This window comes from Puma concolor, chromosome D1, assembly GCF_028749965.1.
Source record: "Puma concolor isolate L17-30 chromosome D1, mPumCon1.1.hap2, whole genome shotgun sequence".
NCBI lineage: Eukaryota > Metazoa > Chordata > Mammalia > Carnivora > Felidae > Puma > Puma concolor.
Window position 1 is genome coordinate 44351599 of NC_141676.1, and position 26631 is coordinate 44378229.

Below are 26631 nucleotides of genomic sequence, written 5' to 3' on the forward strand. Positions count from 1 at the left end.
ACCAATTTCAAGCTACCAAAATGAGACCACTGAATGCAGAACTGGGGGCAAATTCTCACAATTGTCGCTTGCAAACTGGTGTGAGCAAGATGTAGCACACCGCTACTTTAAAGTCTACTTTTGAAAAGGTATCATTTACTAACACCTCCTCTGAGGATCCTACTCACCAGGAAGTTACACAAGAGCAAAAAAGCCTAAGGAAACTGAGTTTCTGGGGACTTTGGAAATCTCTTTGACTTCTCACTAAACCCCTTAGAATCTGACCCATTCGTGCGCTTATGAAAACAATACGACTCTCTATGGAGTTTTAATAGTTGGAAAAGATTTTGTGACATGAAACCGTAGGAATTAAGAACTTAAGTCTAAGATGTAATTTAATCTGAAAACACAAGACACATTTCGTATGATTTCATTTAGTATAGAATAAAGCTTTCCTTCTAGTATGTTCTGTCCAACTATGAAATTTATTTAAAATCTTTTAGAAAGGAGCAAGCCAACTTAAAAAGAAAAAAAGCCAAAAGACTGCTGGGCAGTTAGCATACCCTGGTTCCAAAGTGGAGGAAAAGTGAGGCAAGGTTACATAGTGAAAATAGAGAAAGCAAGATGAAGGGAAATCGCCCATGACAGTCTGCCATATTAGTCACTATGCATTTCAACATCTGCAACTGAAAAGTCACAGAAGTCAAAAATAAAAACAAAAAAGACTCCTAGGACCACAGACTGCCTGATGTTACTAGAGTATTTAGCCCTTGTCCATTTCATGTAAAAAATAAATTAAGTATAAATAAAGAGGTGAGGGAGCTGACGGGTACTCAGGTTGATCGCAGGAATGTACTCAGAGGGGGCATGAGAAGGGGGCCAAATGGCTTTCCTCTCCCACCCTTCCTACACAAAGCTCTCCTCCATGTTGCTGCAGAGTAAGAAAGAGTCCACAAGCCGGGGCTGGACCAGTTGCTGGAAGTCGGAGTCCTGGAGGCCTTCCGGGCAAACTCCAGCCAGTCTACGCAGAGCAGCCTAGAGAGAAACAGAAGAAATGACGCAGGTCAGACCAGGCTCTGCTCAGGTGCATGTATTTCCTTCAACGGTCCTGGGAAGTACAAGTAGCTCATTTATTAGTCAATTTGAGCTAATCGTCACCTTGGTCACCTGACACCTTAGTCATACAGTCCTTTTGGTTACCTGGTCAATACAGTAACCTTATCACTTGGTCATCCGGTGTCATTGGCATGTTGGTCATTATGGTGGATGTCATCTGAAAGCCTTCATGATCTTAATAATGGTCTTGCCACTTTGGTTTTTCAGTCACCTTAGGAATCTGGTTATTCCAAAGATCTGCCATTTAAAAAACCTGCTCAACTTACTGACATATTGAAGCTCAAGATTTGTTCATGCTAGAGACCATATCTACCAGAAGCAGCAGTGGAATAACAGCCTTGCTTCCAGGTCCCTAGAGCAGCCTGAGAATAGCAAGGGCTATTTATTTAGCCATAAATTCAGCAAAGTTCTGACAAAGCATCATGGGATGGGGAAGTGGGAGAAGAGAGAGGAAGGAAGGTCATAAAGCTGAAGGAGAAGGAGAGTCTGCCACCAAGATGGAGATGAGTAGGAGGAGTGGGGACAGAATGTACACCACGGCCCAGGCCCCCATTCGCTGGGCATTTCACTCCTCCCTGAGCAAACTATCCTGTTTTATGCCTGTGTGACCTTGCTCAGCTCAAAGTCCCTCTCCACCCTTCCACTCTTTTTTAGCCAGCAGGTGCATTGATCCTGTGAGGTATGGCCCACCATCACCTCTTCTGTGAAACCTTCCCAGAGTCCTTGAAACAGAGACAGCCCCTCCTTCCTCTGTGCACCCACAGCCCCTGGGCTGACCTCAACCTTCTCACCCGTGGCTGCAACTGGCTTGTGGGTGTTTGTCTCCCACACTAGACTCTGAGCTCCTCAAAGATAGAGACTCTTTTATTTTTCTCTGTATCTATAGCAGGTAGAACAAGGTTTGGCACAGGGCTCAATAAATATTTGTTAAAAAAAAAAAAATGAAGGGGCGCCTGGGTGGTTCAGTCGGTTGAGCATCCGACTTAGGCTCAGGTCATGATCCCACAGTTCGTAAGTTCGAGCCCTGTGTCGGGCTCTGTGCTGACAGCTCGAAGCCTGGATCCTGCTTCAGATCTGTGTCTCCCTCTCTCTCTGCCCCTAACACACTCACATTCTGTCTCTGTCTCTCTCAAAAGTAAATAAACTTAAAAAATTAAAAACAAAACAAAATAAGTGCTTTAAAAAACGAATTCTATCACTAGAGCAACCTGAAGCTGTAAGTGTAGCCTGTGCACCTAGCTAGACCTCTTTACCGGTCAGCTGAGGCAGTGTGTACTAAGTGTTCAATGCATATTAATACCTTCCCTCTTCTTATACCTGTACACAACAAGGCAGGAGTTGGGAAACAAAGAGAGGAGAATACCTGGAATGGCAGAAGAGAATGAATGAATGGATGGATGAATGAATGAATGAATAAATAAATGGAATAGCAAGGGAGTATCTACACATAGTATTTCATTTAATCCCTACAGGATACTACTACAAGGTAAGTATCATGATCTTCAGCTTGGAAATAAGGAGACAAAGGCTCAGTGAGGGAAAGGGGCCTTCCCAAGACTGCACGGCAGTCCCACTCCAGGACCCTCATACCCATACACACAGGCAGGATGCTGCAAGCCCAGGACACTGGCTTATTACGTTGAGTCCAAGGCAGGCAGAGAGCTCATTACCTATACCTATTGCTGAGAAACCACCAAGCTGGTGAAAAGAGAGGAAGGCTTAGGTTGGCTGTTGGACAAACAGGTGCTGCCAGGTCTAAGCTGGATCAAGAAAAAGGGACATGTGTCTCTATGCAAGTTAGAAGGGTCTGAAACCTAGTGACAAGAAGTAGACTACAGGAGTCTCTCACTAGTGCGTCCTGCCTCTCCTGGGGTGTGATTGCCCCTAACGACTAAAGAGGCTGAGGGGTGCTTGGGTGGCTCAGTCAGTTAAGCATCCGACTCTTGATTTCAGCTCACGTCATGATCTCACACTTTGTGGGTTTGAGCCCGGCATTGGTTCCAGGCTAACAGCGCAAAGTCTGCTTAGGATTCTCTCTCTACCCCTCCCCCACCCCTGCACACACTCCGTCGCTCTCTCTCTCTCTCTCTCTCTCTCTCTCTCTCTCTCTCTCTCTCAAAATAAATAAACTTAAAAAAAAAATAAAGAGGCTGAACTCCATAGCACTTTCTGATTCCTCTTGGCTCCAATTAGGAGAAATCACTCCATTAGTATAAAAAAGGCACAAAGATGGAAACAGAAATCTTCAGGAGAGGAGGCTACGAGGCCATTAATGTATTTTACATCATCAGGGGTAAAAATAAAGCAAGAGACAGGAAGGGACAAAGAAAGATGAAATGGGGAGAAAATAGACTCATAAGGAGAGAGAATGAGGTACAAGAAGAAAATAGAGAAAGAGAGACAACAGAGAAATGGAACAAGAAGGAATAGTTAAAACAGAGAGACAGGGGCACCTGGGTGGCTCAGTTGGTTAAGCATCCAACTTCAGCTCAGGTCATGATCTCACAGTTCGTGAGTTCGAGCCCCGCATCGGGCTCTGTGCTGATAACTCAGAGCCTGGAGCCTGCTTCAGATTCTGTGTCTCCCTCTCTCTCTGCCCCTCCCCACTCATGCTCTGTCTCTCTGTCTTAAAAATAAATAAAACATTTAAAAAAATTTTTTTAAATAAATAAATAAAATAAAACAGAGAGACAGAGATGAACTGGTAAAGAAAAGAGATCAAGCATGAGAGGGAGATGGAGAGAGACAGAAATGGTGACAAAGAAAAAGAGAGAGAGCCCAGAGGGTGGGGGGATAATAGGATGGAGGTAGGAGCAGGGGAGGAGCCGGCAACGGAGGCAGAGGAGGGAGTTGGTGGAGAGGACTAAGGAGATAAAAGAAGGTGGGAAAAGGAAAGAAGGAGAGATAGAAAAGAAACCTGAGAAAGGAGGCAACATCTAGAGGAGAGAAAAGCAAAAATTAACATGAGAGAGAAGAGGGAAAATGGGAGAAGGGGGGGGGGGGGAGAGGAAAAGAAGGGGTGAACTAGAAATAGACCTGAGAAAACACAAAGGCAAATAAACACCCTCATCTTCCCAGGGTTCCCAGGAAGACTGCAGGACAAGAACCCAAACCAACCCTGAGCACCCCCTCCTCAGTGTCCCGGGGCTCAAAGGACCCTTCAGCCTTCTGAAGCCTTTCTTTGCATCTCTGCTTCCCTCAGAGGGTTAACAGCCAGTCATCCCAGGATCTCATTCCCAGACAGTCTGAAAACACCCAAGCATTAAACAAGCCCAGCAGCCCACTGACAGCCGTCTCATTAAGGAAAAATCAATTCTGTTTGCGAAAGGCAATCTGCACTGCCACTTTCCCAGATGTGGGACACGATAATTGAAATGTCCTCCTTCCACCTGAAGAGAGACTTTGAAGCTGAGAAGAAGGCCTTGGGGAGGGCAGGAGAGGTAGCCTCCAACTCCATCTGCCAGGCCAGGCTTCTGGCGGCCCCCATCTCAGCAGCCAGGGGACCACACTCCAATGTGGAGCCCCTTCTGGGAGCCAAACCAAGAACACCCTCAAATTCTGGGGCCCAAGGGTGGGGAGACAAGACTACCAGTCCCTCAGGCAGGCAAAAAACAGTGAACAAACCCAATGTCCTATGGAGATACTAAGACCTGGAAAAGGGCCCCATCCCTAGGAAGGTTCCAGACTAGAGGGAGAGAAATACAAATACCTGCCATGAGCCAAGGTGGCAAGACCAGGGCCATTAGACATGGGGGAGAAACATGACTGAAAACAAGATGGCCTGGCCAAGAAGTCAAGACCTTCAGCATTAGACAGGCCTGTATTTGAATTCCAAGAGCCTCCCCTTAGAACACCAGGTACACTGGATAACATAACCTTCTTCCTACTGAATAAAAAAAAAAATCTAAGCCAGCAGGTCCAGGTGCATGCTGTCTTTGAGCCATAGATGCCTCCCAGGACACTCCATAGAGGAGAGGGATTTTGGTCCGAGATTGAGGAGGCTGCTGGCAAAGCCATAGAAAGGGCATCTGCTTAGGACGAGGGCCAAGGCACAGTGTCATAGTGGCTCACAGCACTCTGGTCTAGACGAGCTGGACAGGGCCTGTAGGCCCCCAGGGGTATGCTGGAGCCAGACAGTAGGCCATAGATAATGGAGAACCATGGAAGGGCTGATTGTGTTAGTGTCTTGATTGTAATATTAGGATTAGCCCAGCAACCACAAGGAGGGTGGTTTAGGGAGGGAAGGGCTCTCTTCAGCATCCAACGACCCATCTTCAGTGAGAAATGTAATCCTTTTTCCACTGGAAAGTCCTTCAAGTGATTGATGATGGTAGCCAAGCCCTTCTGTGTATTTCACTTCAAACTAATAATAAAAATGGAAAAGGAATTGTGACAAGCCCACATATATGAATGGAGCTTTCTGGTTTCCCACCATTGCCTCAGGGCCTTGTAGTGCTGGGCACCTGTGGGCTTCCCGAGTTGTGGAGATAATGGTAGTTGGGGCCAATGATCGGGTTTGCCGGGCATTAACTCTTTCCACTTGACGCACTAAGCCAGACAGAATTCAGAAGGCCTGTGAACTTGGAGGAAAAAATTACATCATTACGCTTATTAACTTCCAACTGAAACTCAGCCTCTCCTTCAGTTGTGAATGCAGCAACCAACCACAAAGTCTCAGCAATTCCTATGACTTGTGGACCAATAAAAATCACAGATCCTTTCATATCCCCATACACTTGTTGGAGGTACATTTATCATTTATGCTCCTTGCTAGTCAAATATCATTTGACTAGCAAATATCATTTATGCTCCTTGCTAGTCAAGGTTACAATACTCATTAGACCCACTGCTATCTCTTATTTAATGTGTTAATTAAAAGTATGTATATTAATATACCATATATATAAATACTCTAATAATTATTTTAATAGAATTGGTTTCCTTCTTAATTCTATATATTTTGGGTTATGCATTTGAAACATTATTCTTAGAAGGGAAACAGAAGCTTTACCAGATTGCCCAAGGCACAAAAAAGTTAAGGGTGTTCTGCATGTATCAGAATCAAAGCCCCATGAGAGCAGAGATGTTTGTCTTCTTTTTTCCCCCCCACAGCCATATCTCCGTGGCTTAGAAGTGTGCATGGCACATAGAACCACTTGGTAAATATTTATTGACTAAGATTTATAACCACTTAGTGACCCACCCAATGTCACACAGCTCATTAATGGCAAAACCAAGATGGATGTGTCTGGCTGTAACGCCCCGCTGTCTCTATGACAATATGATGCTCCCAGAAATGAGAAGAGCTCAGTCTAAAAAATGATGGGGTGAGGAGGGGGTTTTACTGTGAAACAGCTTGAAGGGTCTTCAGATCCATCGCTTCCCCCTTGCATTCTCTGAGAACCAACCAAGAACCTGGCACTCCCTTCTGAAAGTCAAATGGCCTGTTTATACAATGGCTTCCCTGTTCCCTTTGGCTTCCAGCTGGAAGCTGCTCTGCTTTGGGATTCAGTGGAGCCCCAGCAGGGAGGAATATAGAGACTAGGCATGCATTCCGATCTGGTATGGTTTATTCTTTCATGGTGGACCCAAACAGCAAGGAGAAGTTGGATGGGGACCTCCCAAGATGCCCTTGTTGGGTTCAGGTTGAAGATCCTGGTGAATCACACTTTCTGTTCTGTCCTACCACCTCCAGTCCTACTCCACAAAAGACAGGGGAGCTAGAAAGCTGGAAGAGTGCCAGCAAAGGGGCTCTGTCCAAGAGGAAGGAAGGCTTTCCTCACAATGCCCCTCTGGGAACAGGCAGGAAACATCCATCCCCTAGTTCCCATTCCAGTTCACACCATGGCATTACCAACACCACCTAGCCTTCTGCCCACCAGCCACTCTGGTATTGATCTGCTGTTAAGACTCCTCAAAAACTCAAAGGTTTATGATTACTAAAAGTACGAGTGGGGGGTTCCCCAACTCCCCATCTTTCACATATATGACCTCATATAATTTTCTTACCAGTTTTATGAATGAAGCGAAACACCTTTATCGCCATTTTAAAGAGGAAAGTTGGGCGCAGAGAAGTCTCATGGCTTACTTAAGCCAACCAAGGCATCACCAGTTCTCCTGGCCCTTGGTCTGCAATCCCAAAGCCCAGGGAGGGAGCGGAGGAATACTGAGAACTCACCAGGCAAGCCACAAGCACAGCATCGCTGCTGTTCCTCTCCGAGGGCGATCTGCAGAGCTCGATGAGCCGGGACATACCTGTGTGAGACGCATGAGAATGTCATGCCCAGGATGGGGACAGGCCTGGCCAGACCTGACCCAGAGGTGCCCCCCTCCTTCACACGGCCCTCTGCACGGGGCGCTATAGAGGCAGGTAGCTCCAGGACCCCACCAGCTCACCAACTGGCTGGGGAAAGGGGGCTGAACCCACCTGGAGGAACTTGTAGTGGAAACTTTCTGTCCCCTTGAATGTGAATAGTCCCTGGTCAGGGACAGCCACAGACCCTGAGCTTAGTCAAAGTGCAACAGAACCTAACTTCCTGTGTAAGTACTTCTGATTTTTCCAGAACTATATTTAATGTTTCCATTGTTATCAGTGGGACTTCCCAATACCATTTTTTCCCCGATTGCTTATTTCAGTTGGAAAATACAATGTGGCTTAAATCACAGAAAACTACAGATTGGGGAGGTTAATGGTCCCTAGTCCTTTACAGAGGAAAGGTAAAGAATCGACTTTGTTTTTCAATGTAAATTGCTTTTGATGTAAATTGACAAACTCTGAAAAACAAAAACAGAACGAAAAGCTAACTCAGAAGATATTAATAAAAAGTGTACAGATACATTGTGCAGGTTTATCTTCCACAAAGTCTTTCTGGAGCCAGAACCCAGGGCCACCTCTTGCCGTTCACCAGGTATATCTACATGATAGGTGACAATGCCATGGCTAATCTCATGCCTCTGCCTGGAGCACCCTTTCTCAACCATCACATTGGAATAATGCCTCAACCTACAGCTGAAGACTCACCTTGCTAAAACATTCTTCGACCCACCCAGATAAATGTGGGCTACCTCCGCTGTGGGCCAAACGTGCCACGGACATGCTTTGAACACTGCTTTATGGCATTCAAGTGCATATTTTTCTTTCCGTATCTGCCACCCCACCAGGTTGTAAGCCCCTGTGGTCAGGTCAATGCGATATACCTAGCGCTCGGAACCGAGTCTGGCACAGAGTGGGCACTCTGAGAATATGAGTTGGGTAAATGTGACTAAGTGAATGAACACATGGCTTAAAAGTAAATAAATCAAGTAATGAGTGAGTTAATGAATGAACCAAAGGATGAATTAATGAGTGAACAGACTAATCGAAGGGTAAGTCAACAAATGAGGAAGTGAATAACTGAATAAGCGAATGAATGAGAAAAGGAATGAGAGTAAAAGAATAGGGTCCTTGGCAGGAAGTCTGCATGTGAATTGCTTTTTTATCCACTGTTAGCCTCTCTAGGCTCCTCTCCTCTCTAACTTCAGCCCCACTTACAAGCTAGATGAGGGGCTGCACCCTGGGCCCCCATCACAGCGTTTTCTGGCACCCAGAGAGCGAGGCTCACCTCAGCCCCGCCTTTGCTCTGAGTCATCTGTCGTCACCATGAAATCAGGAGTGCTCCCATCCCCAAGCCCGCCTCCCCACCACAGCACTTACAGCTCAGCCGCACGGCCTCCCGTGCCACAGCTGGGTCTCGGCTGAGACGGGCCAGGGTCACAGCAGCCTTCTGCTGGACTCGCTCACAAGCCGCCACCTCGGCAGGGGTTCCAGACCTTGGCTTCTCAGACAGCATGCCCATGATAAGCTGGACCCCTGGGCAGGAGAAAATGAACAGTTGGTACCTGCCCCAGCAAGGAGCCTCTCCCCCCGCCCCCCGTCCCGGGGCCAGCTGCATGGATGGCTGCAAAAGCTTGAGACTTAGGGGGTCTCAACCACAGAAAGGAAGGTGGACAAGGCCACCTCTTTTACTCCTTCTGCCCTGGAGATATCTCTGATTCCATGTACTAAGTCACTATACTTAGAAGGGACATCAGGAGGACATCCCTTTTGATTTTTCAAATGCTATTTCTGAGCTTTTATTACATGTGTGATGCTGCACTAAATGCCCAATAAATGCACGATCCCCTAATAGTCTCCCAATAGTCTCATGAACTAGGTACTAATATAATTCACTCTGAGGCCCAGAGAGAAGTTAAGTCTCTTTTCCAGGGTCCCACAGTTAGTAGTCAGGGGGCTGGTATCAGAACTCAGGTAACCTGATTATTCCCTCACTCTTTCACTTCTGAGGCAGCTGTATCTGAGATTGGTCCAGAGATGACGAGTCCTCCGTGGGACGTGACCCAAACCTGGGCTGGATGAGCAATAGATCCAGCCCCGAAGGAGGGTAGGTAGCTAGACTGAGAGCTTTAGCCCTGAACTTGGGTAGCTGAGAAGCCTTACCACCCTCTCCTGAAACCAGATCTATCTGCTGATCGTCCCACAAACCCAAATCCACATTGACTCCCATTTCCATGCCTTTGTCACCTAATTCTTCTGCATGGCAGGTCCTTTTCCCTCACATGCTCCATCTAAAGAATTCCCATCCTGCAGGCTGTAGTAAAAGTCCATCTTCTACGGGACATCCTAACTGCCCCAGGTCACACCCCCTTCCCTGCACCCAGAGGCACGGGCCAGCTTAGAACTCAAACCAGACGTGGCCCACAGATGTATTTTTGCTTTCTTTTGTTGCTCCATACAGTGTCTAAATTTTTTTTAATTTCACTCTTATGAAAATTGGAAGGTTTCCATAAAAATCCAGATTGTCAGTTTCTAAAAAAAATCCCCTCCTGACCTGACATTGGGTCCACATTTCTTCATGACAACAATTTGCTGAAACTTATTATAAGCTTGCTACTTTAAATAGGATTGGTCCAGTCCCTGCTGAGCCTACATTATCCATTTATGTTACTTGTCTGGGTCCACAGGCATCTAAGTTTGTGACCTCTGCCTTAGACAGTGGAGCCAGAGGGTTTTTGGAGATCTGGCACTACCTGTCCTTCCCCTCCATTTCACAGAAGAGCACCTGAGGTCTGGAGAGAGAAAGTAATTTCCCAAGTTCACACAGAGGTTGGTTGCAGTCTAGGACCTCAGCCACATGCCCCTCTGAATCTTACTTGAACCAGATGTACTTTCTAACTCCCTTGGATCTCAATGCACAGGGGCTATAAGTTACTTAGGTATGGCCCTGAGATTATTCAGTCCTGAGGAGGGGCCATTTCTCTTCCTGGTGAGATTTGTAAGTGACCCATTTCTCCTTCCTATAGGCTCAAGGGACCCAGAAGACCTACCTTTTGCCTCTATTACCTCTGCCAACACACACTCTAACCTTAGGGCAAGGTACTTCTCTTCCAAACCCTCTCCAAGACCACTGAATGGAACATAGTCTTCAGGCTCCCTATGCCCACAATGTTCCTAAGACAAGGTCATGATTGTGAATGTCCTGAGGTATGTATGTTATGGCCTGTGGGCACATGAACAGGAGATACCAAGGTGACAACTTTGGGAAGAGCCACAAGCCTAGGAAATTTTACTAACTCCTGGTTAAGGTTCCCGTAAAGAAGCCATTTTCCCATCCTGTACTTTGCACCTGGAACCTGACAAAGAATCAAAGAGTTTCTCACACTAGCAGGTAAGCTCCAGGGGGTAAAGATTTGTGCCTGTTTCCTGCATGGAAATATCTAAAGTATCTAAGAATAGTGCTTTGCTCAAATCTTTGTTGAATAAATATCAAATGAATGAATATGAAGGCATTCTTGAATATGAAGGTATTCATTTCATATTCATAAAATCCAAGTTTCCTTTAAATGTATACTTTGTAAGTCTTATCTAGAAAAAGATAGGATGCTATCAAATTGGGGCTGCCTAGGAAAATCCGGACTGTGTTTCCTAAGTTCTGGCCAGGCTCAATGCCAGAACAGTTGCCTAAGAGTTGGGGGTTACAACTTCAGAGACCAGCCCCCCCAACACCATGCTCCCTCCCCAACATTCTCTCCAGCTCAGCCCCAGCCCCTGAGGGAGAAGCCAAAAGAGGGATACTAATGTCAGTGGATTGACAGGTAAGAGCTTGGGCTGCCCTGGCCTGCCTCCCAGCATAAGGAGGACAGCAGCCACAGTGCCTGACTTGCCAGGATGGCCTCCTTTGTGCAGCCCCCATGACCAACACTCATGCAGAGTTCAGGTCAGGACAGAGACAAAATAACCAGGCTTCAGGCCAACACATGCGAGAGTCTCATGCATCCTGGTAAGAGGACTGCCTTTCAAAGCCCAGTCCTCACAACAGTGCTTGCCTGGTCCAGCCCACAGGATCTCACTCAGCTCCAGGGGGCCCTGGCTGCGTCACCAACACTGCTGATCCCTCCAGTTATGCCCCACTTTGTACTGTCTCTCCCTCAAATGCTCTTCAGCTGAGCCCCCTGAGACTGATCTGCACCAAAAGAGCAGATGCACTCAGCACAGTCCCCATTCTGTGCCAGATACTCTTCTGACAAACTTTATATTAATCCTCACGTTATCCTATGAGGTAGGTACACTCCCATTCTGCAGATGGAAATGCAGAGCTAGTAAATTACGGGGCCAGGATTCAAACCCGGTGTGTTTCCAGTTTTCACGGTCTCAGCCACTATGCCATCCCTCTGCCGCATTATTTTATTGTCGATTTCACACTTTTTCATGTTATCACTTTTGCCGAGTTGGGCTCTCCTCCCAGGACAAAGCCAAGGATTTATCTCTGTGTTCATTTGCTCGGAACAATGTAGGAGGTCTCTAACTGTTGTCTCAATGAACCATAAAACCCTCCATAGTGGCCACATATTCCAATCCCAACCCCACAGGCCTCTGGACACCCACTACTGCTGACCACTTGACCTTGAGGAGGCTCTGAGTGCAGCAGGAACAGGCCGGGAATGATACCCCTCAGCCTCTCAGCCTCAGCTGGCTCGGTGAAGTTTTTCATTATTAGCTCAAGCACATAAAATTAACACAAAATGATGTCTTTCAATTAGTCATAGGGGGATGGGGGATGGGGAACGTGTGTGTTTGTTAAAACAGCGGGGCAACCTGGGAGAAGGGGGTTTAACAAGAGCAGAAACAGCTGGCCCCGGGCTCTCAGCTCACTCGTCCTCATTAGCGTCTCTGGTTTCCAACCGGTTGCTAATTGCTCCCTTATTTCCCAGTCACAGGAAGCCCTCGCCACTCTTTGCTCCCAGCTGCAAGGCAGCAGACCCATCCTCCAGCAGAGCCTGTGCAGGTCTGCTTCCTGGACAAGGAAACCTGGCCCACCTCACCTGGACTTCGTGGGCCCCTCGGCACAAGGTGGGAGCGGGGGAGCGGGTGGGGTAGTGACGCTCTCCGGTGAGGGGTCCCGGGATCAGGCATGCCCTGACCTACTCCCCCACCCACACCCTCCTCAGGCACATCAGCTCTCTAAGTGAGGCCAAATCCAGTGTGATAGGAATGACTTAAAGTCCAAACTTGAACTTAAGGAGGCTTTCTGCATCCTCTGGCAGGAATCGATTTTTACTTTTTGGATCATAACGAAATAGTTGTCTTCCCTTCACCACCTAGTTAAATTAGCAACCGCTAACCCCTCACCTTGGGTCTACTTTATCCCCTTCCCTGCTGCTGTATTTCCTGCATGCCACTATCATCATCCGCCGTTCTCTATCTTCTCGTTCATTGCCTGTCTCCCACTAGAATTAAAGCCCATCAAAAGCAAAGAAACATTACATGTTGGCCCAGCTGTACACACACACACACACTCATGTAATTGTGGAGACACACAGGCACACATGTACACACACACAGCCTTCACACAAACACAGAGGCACGTGGTCCTTTACAGCCACATAATCCGTGCCACGCGCACACTGCCAGAAAGACATACCGTTCTCCTGAATGATGTCAGAGGCACACTGCTCCAGGACAGACATGTTTGCCAAGATGGTCACAATCTGGAAAAGAGAGTTGAGAACCTGAGGAAAGGGGCACACCTGCGCCAAGTGGTGCTGTCTACAGACAGCTGAGCCGGGAGCTACAAAGCTTTCCTTTACCCGTGAGTCTTTACCATCCATGTGGCCCATACTCCGTGGTATTTTCGCCCATCCTCATGGGCTCCTGCCTCCCAGATGTATTTCCCCAGTGCTTGGTTCCCACTCGTCAGCATGTGGCCCTGGGATGCCCCCACCAAGGGCCCTAGGACCCCCCTGGAGATAACCATGTCACCTGAGTAAAGATGGGGACCCCATCACCTTTCCTCAGGGTACCTCTAGCCCCAGATCCTGAAATGCAGTCAGAACTGCCAGACTCGTGGCTAGCCCCTCCCCTGAATTGGGTTTCGCTCATCCTAGCTTCTTGCCCTGACAGTGAACCCCACCTACTTTCAATCTGAAATCAGTGGACATAAAGGTGAAATTAGAGAACCTGAGTAAGATCAAAGGGCAGCATTACACCCCAAGTGTCAGGTATTGTATGGAATCTGGTAAGAAAGTTCTTGCTCAGCTGACTTTACAAGTCTGTCCTCTGTAAGCTTCCCCTGTCGGTCATTCTTGAAGGGTTCTGACTGTAGTAAAGAGATGCTGTCACCAGGTGGAGACAGTGAGCCTTGGTTACACCCGCATGGGCTGGGCAGCCAATAACCCACCCCACCCTGATTCCTGGGCATAGTCAGTGTTGTAGAGAGAAGTCACTGCATAAAACTGGATTAAGGGATGGACCATCAAGGGACCACTTACAGACCTCAAACTGTAAGGTGCCAAAACACCATTGGAAAATGTGTTTTAACTATTAGTTCAGATACCACCCAAGACATGGCTCCTGATGTAAATGGCAAAATGAAATGCACCCACTTCCACAGAAGCAGAGAGCACTCTCGAGTGGTAATTAAAACAAATAATAAAATAAAATGGAAAACACTTCTCACTGGTGCAGTCCTCTCTCCCTCTCAAAAGGGTTCTTCAAAGCTTGTGGCATATTGTAACTGGAGGCTGTGTCCCCATCTCTGAGGCAGCAGCTGACAGTCTGCTGAGGACAGTTCAGGCAGCTTAAATTCTGGAACTGGATAATGCATAATAATGTGATGTTTACCAACAGAAAGTATTATCTAGATTTTCATTGGTGCAATATTGGCATATTCTTCTGCATAATCAATGCATGTAACAAATCTCTCCTTTTAAAGAGAAAGGAAAAAGTCTGCCGTATTAATAGAATATCTATCTATCCCCATTCCCCCTAAACACATGTTGAAAAGGGACGCGTGTTCTTAGGGTGCTGAGGCAGATCCCTGTGTGTCAGGCCCTGGTGGCTCAGACCTGCTCAGGGGCTTGGCTGGGGAGGCACTCCCGGGATGGGCTGCCAGGGAAGGGACAGGAGACTACCCCAGAAGCTTTATCTCAAAGGCAACTCTGCCCCAGCAGCTGCTTTATGAAGGGAGTGAAGGAGGGCTAGTCCTTAGATGCTCTTTTTCCTCCCCTTTTATGATTGTGTGTGTGTGTGGGGGGGGGCTAAGAGGAAGGAGTTAGAAGGAAAATGTGGGTTGAAGATGCAGTTAAAAAATGGCAGGTTCCCCAAGAAGCATAAAGTCTTACGAGGAAGGAGACACGAGGCCAAGTCCGTGTCAGATTGCAATTCACCTGGCTTCGCAGTTGCAGGGGACACAACCTCTGTTCCCACCACAAAGAGTCACTACATGCTGACCGTTCACCAGCCAGGGAGATGAATAAAGATGCTTCCTGGACATACAGATCCAAAGGGGAAGGGAGGAAGCAAGGAAGGAAGGGCAAAATAAAAAAGGAAAAGGAAACCTTTGTCTGCAGCATCACATTCATTACATGGCAATTATTAACTGTGTCACAGGCATGGGTAGGTCTTTGTGTCAGACTAATTTAGATCCCGTTAATGAAAATTACTTCCTCTTTGCAGAGCCCGTACCCCATGTGGCTTTCTGAGGTTCAGATGAAGTATTCAATTAAGCACAATTTGAATAAATGCCAATTATTCCCTGCTTTGAGTTCCCCTCCTGAATCATCCTTGTATGCGCCATGATGTAGAGAGGAAAGAGGATCGACATTTCTCCTTGAAGTCAAGTCCAGGGATGGGATTTTAGGGACAACTGGTTTACAAGCATACATGATAACAATGCTGTCGGGGGGGAAAGAATGCAAGAGGCAGGCAGTTTTCCCCTGGCCCAGGCTAATTCAATCCTGTCTGATGATTTTCGATTAACTCCTATTCCTCCTGAGTGAAAGGACACTATTCCTCTGCAGTTATTTGGTGAATACAGAGGATCTAGGCCTCAAGCCCTAGGTGAGAGGCAGTGCAACATAGTGGGTAAGCATATGGATCCGCTTCGTTCCAAATACTGGCTCTGTCATTTATTTTCCATATGATCTTGGCCTATTAGTTAACCTTTCTTGATTGATGGAGGTATATTAGTTTTCTATTGCTGTTATAACAAATTACCAGATTTAGTCGCTTAAAATGACACAATTTTACCGTGTAGTTCTGGAGGTCAGAAGCCCGAAATGGGTCTCATGGAGCTAAAACCAAGGTGCCTACAGGGCCGCATTCCTCCTGGAGGCTCTCGGGCAGAATCTACATCCTTGCCTTTTCCAGCTTCTAGATGCTACTCCCATTACTTGGCTCTCAGTACATCACTCTGACCTCTGCCTCTTCAGCCATAGCTCATTTTCTGGCTCTGGTCCTCCTGTCTCACTCTATAAGAACCCTTGTGGTTACATTAAGTTACCCACATCAATAATCCAATAAGTTACCCACACCAATAAACCAATAATATTCCTATATCAAGATCCTTAACTCAATCATACCTGCAAAATCTCTTAGGCCACGTAAGGTAGAATATTCACAGGTTTGGGGGATTAGGATGTGGACAGCTTTGCGGGGGGGGGGGGGGTCATTATTTGGCTTACAACAGGAGATAAATATATGAGATAATTCATAAGAATGTTAATTTTTTTAATGTTTATTTACTTCTGAGAGAGAGACAGAGCATGAGCGGGAGAGGGGCAGAGAGAGAGGGAGACACAGAATCCGAAGCAGGATCCAGGCTCTGAGCTGTCAGTACAGAGCCTAATGTGGGGCTCGAACCCATGAACCATGAGATCGTGACCTGAGCCGAAGTCAGATGTTCACCCGACTGAGCCACCCAGGTACCCCTAGATAAGTCATAAGAACGTTAGGAGCATTAAATGACTTAATGTTTTGTCAAACACCCAGAACATTTGTTAAATAAAATGAGTATAACTTCCCTCTGGGAACCAGAGCCTGAAAATATCCAGACCTTGAAAGATTATGTCAAGGAGTAGCAACCAATGCAATACCCACTATTGCCAAATGTGCTGTTAATAGGAGATCATTCCTGAAGGGAGGCAGATCTCAGAGCAGGAGGAGTCCCTCCCAGCAGGAAGCCAAATAAAACCCCTGTACTCATTACCTTTGTGGTATTTTGAAATCATTTTTCCTTTGGCCTCGCAGAGACTGACCACCTTAGGAAAATTGAGATGAATAGCAAATTGGCCAGAATAGCAGGGGACCACCCATGTCATGGATTCAAGAAGAAACGCCCCATGTGGTAAGAAGGAAGTTGGCAAAGCCTTTTTATATCAACACCCACACAGAGAAAAAGGTTTACTCTGTTCTGGCCCTCGGCAGGTGCTCCTGGAACCCTTGTTTGAAACTGATCCCAAGGCATGGGCCAGGCTTGTCTCACCTCCTCAGCAATGCCTGCCTGTGATCACACTCTGACTCTATCTCCGTCCCTTTTATCTTCTATATTGTAAACTAACATTTTCTCTACTATACACTATGGGGGCCATACGTTATAAAAATCAAGTGAGGATTATCCCGGATAGAAGCAGGTGCACTCATGTGATAGAACTTTCAACACAGAAAATCTAAGATGCATTTAATGGAAACTTATGATTGCTTTTATGCTGTGCAGTAATTAGGACAAAAAGGCCAACATTTCATATGACTGTAATTAGCATTACTCTTTAATTGCTGGATGGAATATTCAGATTTCTACCATCACCGTGTTAACTCTCTAAAAGCTATAGCAACAAAGTCAACGGCAGCCAAGACCAGCCAGCAAAATCCCTTTCGGCCTCTAGGGGGAACCCAGCGCTTCTCCCTGTCCTGCCATTTTCACTCCCTACTGTGTTGTCTACCAAAGAGCAGAAAGAGTCAAGACAGGGACATAAGTTGAAGAATGAAGGGTTCTGAGAGAGGAAGGATGTGGTCTTTTTGCCCAGGGAGGCACACAGTCCAAGGGAAGGTGCAGCCCTCTGCTTCTCTTTTCTCTACTGAGCCTCTTGCCTCATCTGATAGGCGTGGTCAGGGGCCTGGGCGAATGAGAGCTGAGCAAGCATGGAGACCAGGAGGGTGCCTGCCTAGTCCTAGAACAAGCGCAGCGCTTCCAATCTCGGGCACTGGGATCTTCCAGGCCTGGCCTGCCCCCCTCACTCCAAAAGAGGCAAGACAGGAGGGCTGGGATTTGGGCTCAGGAGAGAGAGCCACCAAGGCCATAAAACTGCCTTAGATGTAGGTCTCAAGCTGTTGGTGAACTAGGCCAGAGGACTGTCCCTGGGGATTGCATCGAGGTGGGGTGTGTGCCTGACAGGATCAGAGAACATGTAAATGCCCGACCAGATGCTCTGTGCTTAGTGTTCCCTAGGCACTGCAGGAGGGGCCTCTGGGACAGATCAGGACTGGGTGCTGTGAACCTGGTTTCCTCCCAGCCTCTCCAGACAGCTATATATTCATATGTATCCAGACACAAATAAACGTATCCTTTAAGTGGCTCACAGTCTTTATCAACACTCCCCCCGCCCCCACGCACACACATGCACACAACGTGCATATACCCACACACAGACTGGAACAACACATGCATTGACTCGCACCACACTACACTCACTCCCACCACATTACCTACATTTTCGGCCCTACTCTCCTTCCCTGAAGCTGGCATTCCCTGTCTCAGATCCATCCCAGTTCCTGGTTCTGTCACATACCCCAGGCCCATTCATCACTGAGTATCTACTTTGGTTCTAACTACTTTATGAGCATTATGCCATCTAATCATCATAATGACATGAAGAGGGAGGAAACAGATTATCCCCATTACACAAATGAGGAAACTTGTGGCTCAGAGAGGTTAAGTGATTTGTCTAAGGTCACACAGCTGGGAAAAGGCAGAGCCAGGATTTGAACTCAGGTCTGAATGAACCCAAAGCCTGTGCTGTTTCTAATATGTCCTATGTGTCACATAGATATATAAAAGGCTTTTATAAACCATGGAGGGCTTTTGCAATGTGAGTCAAAATGGTAATCCCTAGTAACTGGCATTTCTGGTAATGGAATCCTGATGACGATATTCACAGGGTGTTTTCAGAAATACTACAAAATCTGAACATTCTAAAACACCAAGCAGGCAACATGTTTTCAGGGGAAAACATGAACCCTCCACCAGGGTTTACGAGAACCCTCCACCTCTATGAAAGCAATTAATTGGTGAAGGCCATAAAAAGTCATGCTCAGTGAAAGCTTCTATGGTGGCCTAGACAAGATAACTGGGTCCCTGTCACCCTAGGTGTCACTACCTTAAGGGCAGGGCAGAGATGAGGCAGCCCCTTTCTCACTACCCCAGGTCGTGGCAGTAGCTGGATTCCTTGGGCAGCCTGCCCCCTAAAAATTACTTCCTGAGAATGAAAACTTAGGCCACACAGATGTCTGGTGAGGCAGGGGGTTCTGGATGCCACATCCAGCTCCCCTAGATTAGCAGAGGGGGGTGAAAGAACACAGATCCAAGGTTGCCCTCCCTGCTGTCCACACCCCAATGGTGGGTGCAAGACAGGTATGGCCATCAAGGCTCTTGTTAGACAAATTAAGGGTATTCAGCTTGCTGGGGTGACAGAGGGGTTCTCACTGAGATGTTCATGCGGAGGTGGACAAAATATAGATCCAAGACCCAGAGGCTCTGCAGAGCACTGGCGTCATTGGCAGATGCATTACCGGAAGCCTCACAGGCATTTAATTTCCTAAGTGTTTCAGGGGGCGGTGAGCACTTCAGAGCCTAATTCATCTTCGTTGTCTTCATTACAGAGAACTCTCTGATCGCTTTAATCCTCCCCCTGCCACAGGAAAGAGCCATTTGTTTCTTTAATGGCTGCGCTTTCACTAGCTAAGTGGTTGCTCTGAGTCACGACAGAAGGTGGGCAGAAGGTGAAGCTGTCCTGAGGATGGAGAGCGGGGGTGGGGGGCAGGGGGGAGACTGGATGTGTCTAGCCCGGACCGGGGTGGGGGGAGGTGAGGGAGAGGTAGGATCAGGGAGAGGGAGTATGGCAGTGAAACTCTGGACTCCAGATTCAGAAAGAACTGTCATCTGCATGGAGCTTGTTCATGCTCTCTCCCCACCCCGAGCCCCCTCCTTCCAAGGGATCAACGAGGTTCCAGGAGGGGGGGCCAGTCACTGCTCATGATTAAAAAAAAGGGTCTCTGCACATAGAGCTACAGGATGTCTGAGCTGGAAGAGACCATGCCCATTTTACAGATAAGGAAACTCCAGTCTGGAGGCTCCCCACTCAGGGCTGTGTGCCACACATTCAAAGGCCAGTAATAACAACATTGATGCTGGCTTCCATTTATTTAAGTTTCTAAGTGCTGGGAACTCTACCAGGAGTTTGCATTCGTTAGTTTAATTTAATTAAAATCAAATAAATTAAGCAAATGATTGATAACTAATTAAATAACCAATCATTTAAAATTAATTAATTAAATTAACAATTAAAGTTAAATTAGTTTAATTTAATTCTGATTTCAACTTAGTGAAGTATATAGCGTTCAACCCCATTCACAGATGAGACAAGTGAGGCTCAGAGTGAATTGCCCAAAGGATTATTACAGGATTATAATATAGCAGAGAGGCTTCTATTCTTTTCCCTCTGGGGAATAAACTATATAAAATAACTAGAAAGGAATAAACATCATTAGAAAAGTCAACGTTGCATTGTGAGGCGTAGCCTGCAGGGAAAGGAGGCAATTCTAGAGAGGCATCAGGGCAGGCTTTCCAGAAGTTTCTGGGATAGAAGTTGGAACAGGAAGCAGTGGCAGCTTTGGCTAGGAGAAACAGAGATTGGAGCTAAGAGACAGGGAAGATCTCGGTTGGAGGCCGGAGGATCCTCTAACTTAGAGCTCAGCACCTAGTGGAATTTACAGAGGCTTAACACCCACCTGATCCACCACCCCCACCCCTTAGTAGGGAAGAGGGAGGCTGAGTATGATAGGGGTGGGACAGGATAGAGTTCTATAATCTCAGAGCTCAAGGCTCTGAAGTCCCCTTATTCAATGTTTTCAAACACATGTAGCAATGAAACACTTTTTCTCCAAATAAAACTCTACGTGGAGCTCAACTCTACAAAAACATTGAGACTGATAGAGGGGTTGAGGCTCTGAATCAAGGCTCTGCTCCCAGCCCTGTTTCTATGGAGGCAGAGAAGGGAAGAAACTCTCTGCAGGGTACAATGACAGGCAGGCAGCAACAAGTCTGGGACACAGAATTTTAGAGGCGGTCCGGGGACCTTCCCATGGGTCTCTGCCTTCTGGGATGCACCGCTGTGGATGGAGACAGAGGAAGGCCCTGTAGCGGTCAGGATGGAAAAGCGAGGTACACAGTAGACTCATGAAGATGCTCCAAAGGCAACGAGATATGTGGAGGACATTTTCTTTTACCTAGAACGTGACTAACAGGACTGTGTGCTGCCAGGCCTCATTGTCTCCCTCTTCCCCAGAATCTTCGCCCTGGTCTCCTAACCTCTGTCTTCATGGCTACAGGCCCCGTGCTTGATCCCCCCTGAGCTTCTCACCTGATCCCGGGTGTAAGGCGTATCCACTCTCTGCTTGTCGCTGCAAGCTTCCAGGAGGACACGGATGGCATTCAGCTGCAGAAGCATCTCGCAGGCCATCGTGTCAAAGAAGGTGATGTTGGCAAGGGCCGCAGAAGCCAGCAGGAAGACTTCCCCAGACGACGCCTCTTGGCACAGTTCTGCATAGTGAAGAGGGAGAAAGCAGCCTCACTGCCAAGCGCTTTCGTATCAGTCATCTCATTTGGTTCCCGCAATTGCTCTGGGAGAACATCTGGGCAGGTGTTATGATACCCATTTTACAGATGAGGAAAGTAATTACTGAAGAGGGAAATTTATCTCTCTATGTAAGTGGCAGAGCTGGGATTTGAATCTTGGTGTATGACCCGCATTTACTCCGTTACCCAGCAAGTATTTACCGAGTGAACACTACATGTCGGGCACTGTCTTGGGATGGCATGGTGAACAACACAGAGCAGGTCTTTGCCCCTGTTAAGTTTACATCCTAGTAGTGGGCGAGAGAAAATGAGCTTTTAAAAGAAAATAATAAAATTATTGCAAATTCTAATGTGAGGGAGAAAACAAATAAGTGCTAAGACAGAGAATAACCAGAGGCCCAGGGGGGTGCATAAGGAGAGTCTCCCTAAGAATGTGAGAACTGAGACTGTAAGGGGAAAATGGAGCAATCAGGAGAATACCTGTGGAAGAACATGTTCTAGACCAAAGACACAGCAGCATGTACAAAGGCCCTGAGGCAGAAAAGAGCTCCTAGTCCGTCTGTGTCTCCAGCCATGTCCATTAGACTGCTCCTGAATTTGTCTTAAGAAGATGAAGTTAAAACATAAGGACTTTACCTTTCCAGCTGCCATCAACAGAGCTTCAGGATTTCCTCTGATCCCAGAATAAGGGTCACATGGCTGCAGAAAAGTCTTACACCAAGCCCCTGAATGTCAGGCTCTGTCTTTCTGATTCTAGAGGCCATAACCCAGACCTAACCAGAGTCCCCCACTTACCATCTGTAATGGTACCGATGAGTCTGATGGGTCTTTAAAGAGGAGAGAATCTCCCCCAGACCCCATTACCCTCCACAATTTCACACATTCCCCCACGGGCTCCACTTGGCCCAGAATGGACTCCTGCCTCAGGAGGAGGTGTGAAAGGGCACAGTGGCACTAGTCACGCATCCTAGTGGATCTAACTTCTGACCCTCAGCTCCAACTTGACCATCGGTCAAGGTGCTTCCTGGGTCTAGGTCCTCTCCTACTGATAACACCCTTATGAAAACACAGGAAGATAAACCACACATCAGGAAAGTACCCCCAGCGGAGAATGTTCAGGAAGAGTTGAGCTATGTTCAATCCTGATCCCTAATTCTGGCTTCCAAACAAAGAATCTGTATATCCAGGTTCTAATATTGAAGCTGGCACCCCTTGGCCCTTTGAGTGAATGCAGTCCTGGCCCCTACCTAAAAAGGGACAGAAAACAGTATTAGTTGTGCCCTGCCCTGTGCCATGACATTCTGAGCACCCTTATGGTAGAAAATTGCTGCCTCTGTTTGTAGATGTAGAAGCCGAGGCTCAAGGAAACTACTAGTAACAGCAAGACTACCATTTATTGAGTTTACTCTGTGCAAGGCACTGCTGTATATTTCCGACTTCATGAAATCATTCCATCCTCACAACCACCCAATTTTCCATCACAATTTTATAGCTGAAGAATTGAGGGTTCCAATATTAAGCGATGTTCCCAAAATTGTGGAATTGAGATAATTGGCACGGCCTAGAATCAAGTACAGGTCTGCCTGATCCCAGTCCCCATTCCTTCTGTGTCCCAAGCTGCCTCTCATCCTTGGGCCTCTTTGACTTTTTCCTAGTGATGATCCTGCAGAGTTAGGCTTCAGCACTACCAGGAGGGCAATGTCTGCCCCTGGGTGGTGCTGTGCCCCTCAGCCAGGTGTGACCAATGAAGCAACTCAGAATCTCGATCTAAGCACCCAGAGCAGGGCCACAGATTCACCCAGGAATTAAGAATTCTACATATTCTCTTTTCCAATGACTGCCCCATGCTCTAATTTTGGGAAACCATTGGGGACAGCCAACCTCTTCCAGGCCACCTCACTATACTCAAAGTTTGGAGTGAGATGACAGGACTCACTGGCCCACTTTGCTGTAAAGATTTCTTCTAGATCCAAACACCCACACTAATTCTTATACAGTCATGGTTGCCGCCAACGCAGCAATTATTAACACAACCATCTAAGTGCCTTTTAATTTGGGTGCACATTTGTTTAAACTAGAGTCTGAGTCACCTGGGATGCGTAAGAAAGATTAAGTTGAGGATTCCAGTGACTCATTTATAAATGTTTCCAGGGAATAGCAAGAAATTGGAGGGCTATTTCCCACCAAAGAACAGAGCCCTGGCATCCTGCCCAGAAGATGTATCCTATCTGCTGACTCTCAGAGCAAACTCCACAATGCATCTTCATCAGGGTGAAATAAACAGGATCCTTTCCTTCAGGGAGAAACCCAACCTGAGCAAAAAGTCGGAATGGAGAAATGGCAGTAGTGATAGCTCGTTTAGACTATATAGGTTTTGGTATGTTTGTTTGTGGGTATTTTGGCAATCACTTATACATTGGGAGATTTTCTTTTTTTTTTTTTTTTTTTAATTTTTTTTTTTTCAACGTTTATTCATTTTTGGGACAGAGAGAGACAGAGCATGAACGGGGGAGGGGCAGAGAGAGAGGGAGACACAGAATCGGAAACAGGCTCCAGGCTCTGAGCCATCAGCCCAGAGCCCGACGCGGGGCTCGAACTCCCGGACCGCGAGATCGTGACCTGGCTGAAGTCGGACGCTTAACCGACTGCGCCACCCAGGCGCCCCTTCATTGGGAGATTTTCTATAAAACTTAGGAATCTTGTCTTATCTTTAAAAATTGGCCTTTTCTACATGGCAACAATTGACAGGAGTTTATCAGTGACCTCCCCCCTCTTTCGTCAGTGCTCATGCTTTTCAATTCCACACAAGATTCAAATTTTCTTATTTTCTTCTTCCATCTGGCCCTCTTCAACTCATTTATGTTCCCGCTTGGGTTCGGAGGATGGCCGAGTAGGAGAGAATCCTGGCATAAGTGAATCCTAACACTGTTATGTTTCCTCAAGAAGGTTCCTCAACCTCCCTGGGCCTAGGTTTCTCCTACTATAGAGTGAGCATTTAACTTTAGGGTCTCTTGAGTTCCCTCCGGCCAAGACTTACAACTATTAACTTCTGTGTTTTCTCAACTTTGAATAAATGTGGATATTGGCCAATTTATTTATCCCAGCCTGGCCTATCGGTGCCACTGCCCCAGTGACTAGAATCAGCCATAAAGTCAGCTTAGCTGATGACTCTTAGGTTCAAAATACTCTTAGATCTTAAAATTCTAGAGCTAGAAGACTCAAGAGAAATGGTTCCAACCCAATTTTTTATATATTAGGGGAAAAGTACTCACAGATCTTAAAATTCTAGAGCCAGAAAGACTCAAGAGAAATGGTTCCAACCCCATGTTTTATATATTAGGGAAATTGTGAGATGGTAGCATCTCACACAGGGCCCGCACGGGATTGCCGGACAAAAGCTACTTGTTGAGGGGATGAATGGAAAGACAAAAAAAATCCACACCCGAATATTCTGACTCCAAATCCAGTCTGTGCTGCCCCTAAATTTGTGCTATTCCAAATCTTTCCAGCCCTGGTGTGATGATTCCAAGAGTGAACCCTAAATCTTCTGATGAGATTAACTTTCATTCAGTTTCAATAAGATATGGACGCAGTTGCAGAGATAAGGATAGAAGTAGAAACACACATCCTTGCCAGCACCTACAAAAGAAAGGATGTGGATTGCCAAACAAGTTTCCTGAAGATTTGATCCAGACAAGTCCTGGTTTATGCTGTTTTGCAAAGGAAAACCAGAAGAAGAGAGTATTCTAGATCTCAGGCTATGATTCTCCAACCAGGAGGACATAAATCTGAATAGGGGAACCTACAAGTATCAGAGTTTTCAAGGCCTCATGACATGGGATCGGGTGGGGGACTGCAGGTGGTGGGGTGGGGTGTGCCAGTGCCTTCTGAGAAGCTTTTTGCCTCGTCATTGCTGCCACATTCATTGGGTGCAATAGTCTGAGACTTTAACTTTAGTAACAAAGCCCATCAGAGTCTCTCTGGCCAAGGATCTGACCCCAAAATTCAAGGTCCTACACTTCTCCATGGGGTTTGTCCTGGTCTCCGATCTGAAAGGCCAGTTCATCCCAATGTGACCTCAGATCAGGGAGCTTCTCAGAGGGCGGCATGCATTTTAACAGGAGACGTGACAACAGAGCTCTTTAAATCCTGATGCTGACACATTAACAGTGGGATTTCAGCTAGCGTGACATCAATTCAGGAGCTACGTGGGGTGCAGCGAGTGTGGGTGTCGGGGGGCAGGAAGGCCTTGTTGGCCTCTCCTGAAGACAACTGTGACAAGTCCCACTCACACAGCAGGCCCCTCCCACCCAGGGTGACTCACTGACAAGAGCTGTCACGATTTCTTCCATGCTCTCCAGAAAGCTGCCGAGGTGCTGAGTAAAGGGCAGGTGTGGGGAGGTGACCTGGGCAACCACAGCCGCAGCCTCAGCCCGTGTGGCCTCTGAGTGGCTGTCATCGGTCAGGATGTCGGCCAGGCAAAGAACACCATCCACCTGCAGGGGAAGAGAGGACACGTTCCCATGTCTCCTGGGAGAGTGCCACTGCTCATGACAGTGATGAGACAGACACAAACCCCTTTCAGGGTCCAGCGCTGGATTCCCAGAGCAAGACAGGACTTTGTGTGGAGCCAGGGACAACCCAGTGGCAAGGCCCCCAGAATGACCCCAAGTCCGGCATCTGAAGGCCTATCCTTTGGCTCCAGCAGAGATCAGTGACCTCCCACGGACTTCTTAGAGAGCAGACATCAAGCCAAGTGCCCAGGGGCTAGGCCCTGACCATCCACCACAGCAAAATACAGTAGAAAGACCAGTCACTTAGAATTCCCACATCCCCGAGCTCCAACCCCAGCCCCCTCTTACTTGCACTGTGTGACTTGGCGTTACTTGCTCAACCTCTCTGAGACTCTGTATTCTCCATCCACCAACAGGGTGTTGGGGGTTAAGGCGATGAAACAGGCAATGCGGATCCAGGAAAGATGCTTATCAAATGTTGGCTCCCTCCCCCCTTCCTTGGGCCAGCACTAGGCTGAGATCAACGTCCTTCCCTCCCCATCGTGTCCTCCACCACCCTCCCCTCCCACCCCCAAAAGAGGGCTGCTTCCCTGGAGGCTTGCTCTCTCTTCCCAACCAGAGAGGAACGAACCTGGCATGGTGGGATAGGGATGCCGGATAAAGATTTCAGCTTCCCAGTTCTGCCCCGATCAGACTTCATCTTGGCACAACGACAGCTTCTGCTTATCAAGTGCTCACTACATGCCAGTCAGCCCTCCAAGTGCATTGCATGCACCATTTAGTCCTTGTAATAACTCTCTGAGGCCAGTATTATTAGTATCCCCATTGTAGAGAGGAAGAAACTGAGGCACAGAAAG

At 47.2% G+C, this 26631-nt stretch overlaps 1 protein-coding gene across 1 annotated transcript in view; it reads right to left on the reverse strand.

Moving 5' to 3' along the window:
* Nucleotides 1–445: 445 nt before the first annotated feature.
* INSC (INSC spindle orientation adaptor protein) overlaps nt 446–26631 on the reverse strand; it is a 127057-nt gene continuing 100871 nt past the window's right edge. The window contains exons 8-13 of the mRNA XM_086677906.1: nt 25585–25756; nt 21046–21224; nt 13053–13119; nt 8789–8944; nt 7274–7350; nt 446–1014 (exon numbers count right to left, since the gene is read on the reverse strand). Coding sequence (XP_086534032.1) covers nt 886–1014; nt 7274–7350; nt 8789–8944; nt 13053–13119; nt 21046–21224; nt 25585–25756 — 780 coding nt within the window. The 3' untranslated portion in view covers nt 446–885. The remainder of the gene's footprint in view (nt 1015–7273; nt 7351–8788; nt 8945–13052; nt 13120–21045; nt 21225–25584; nt 25757–26631) is intronic.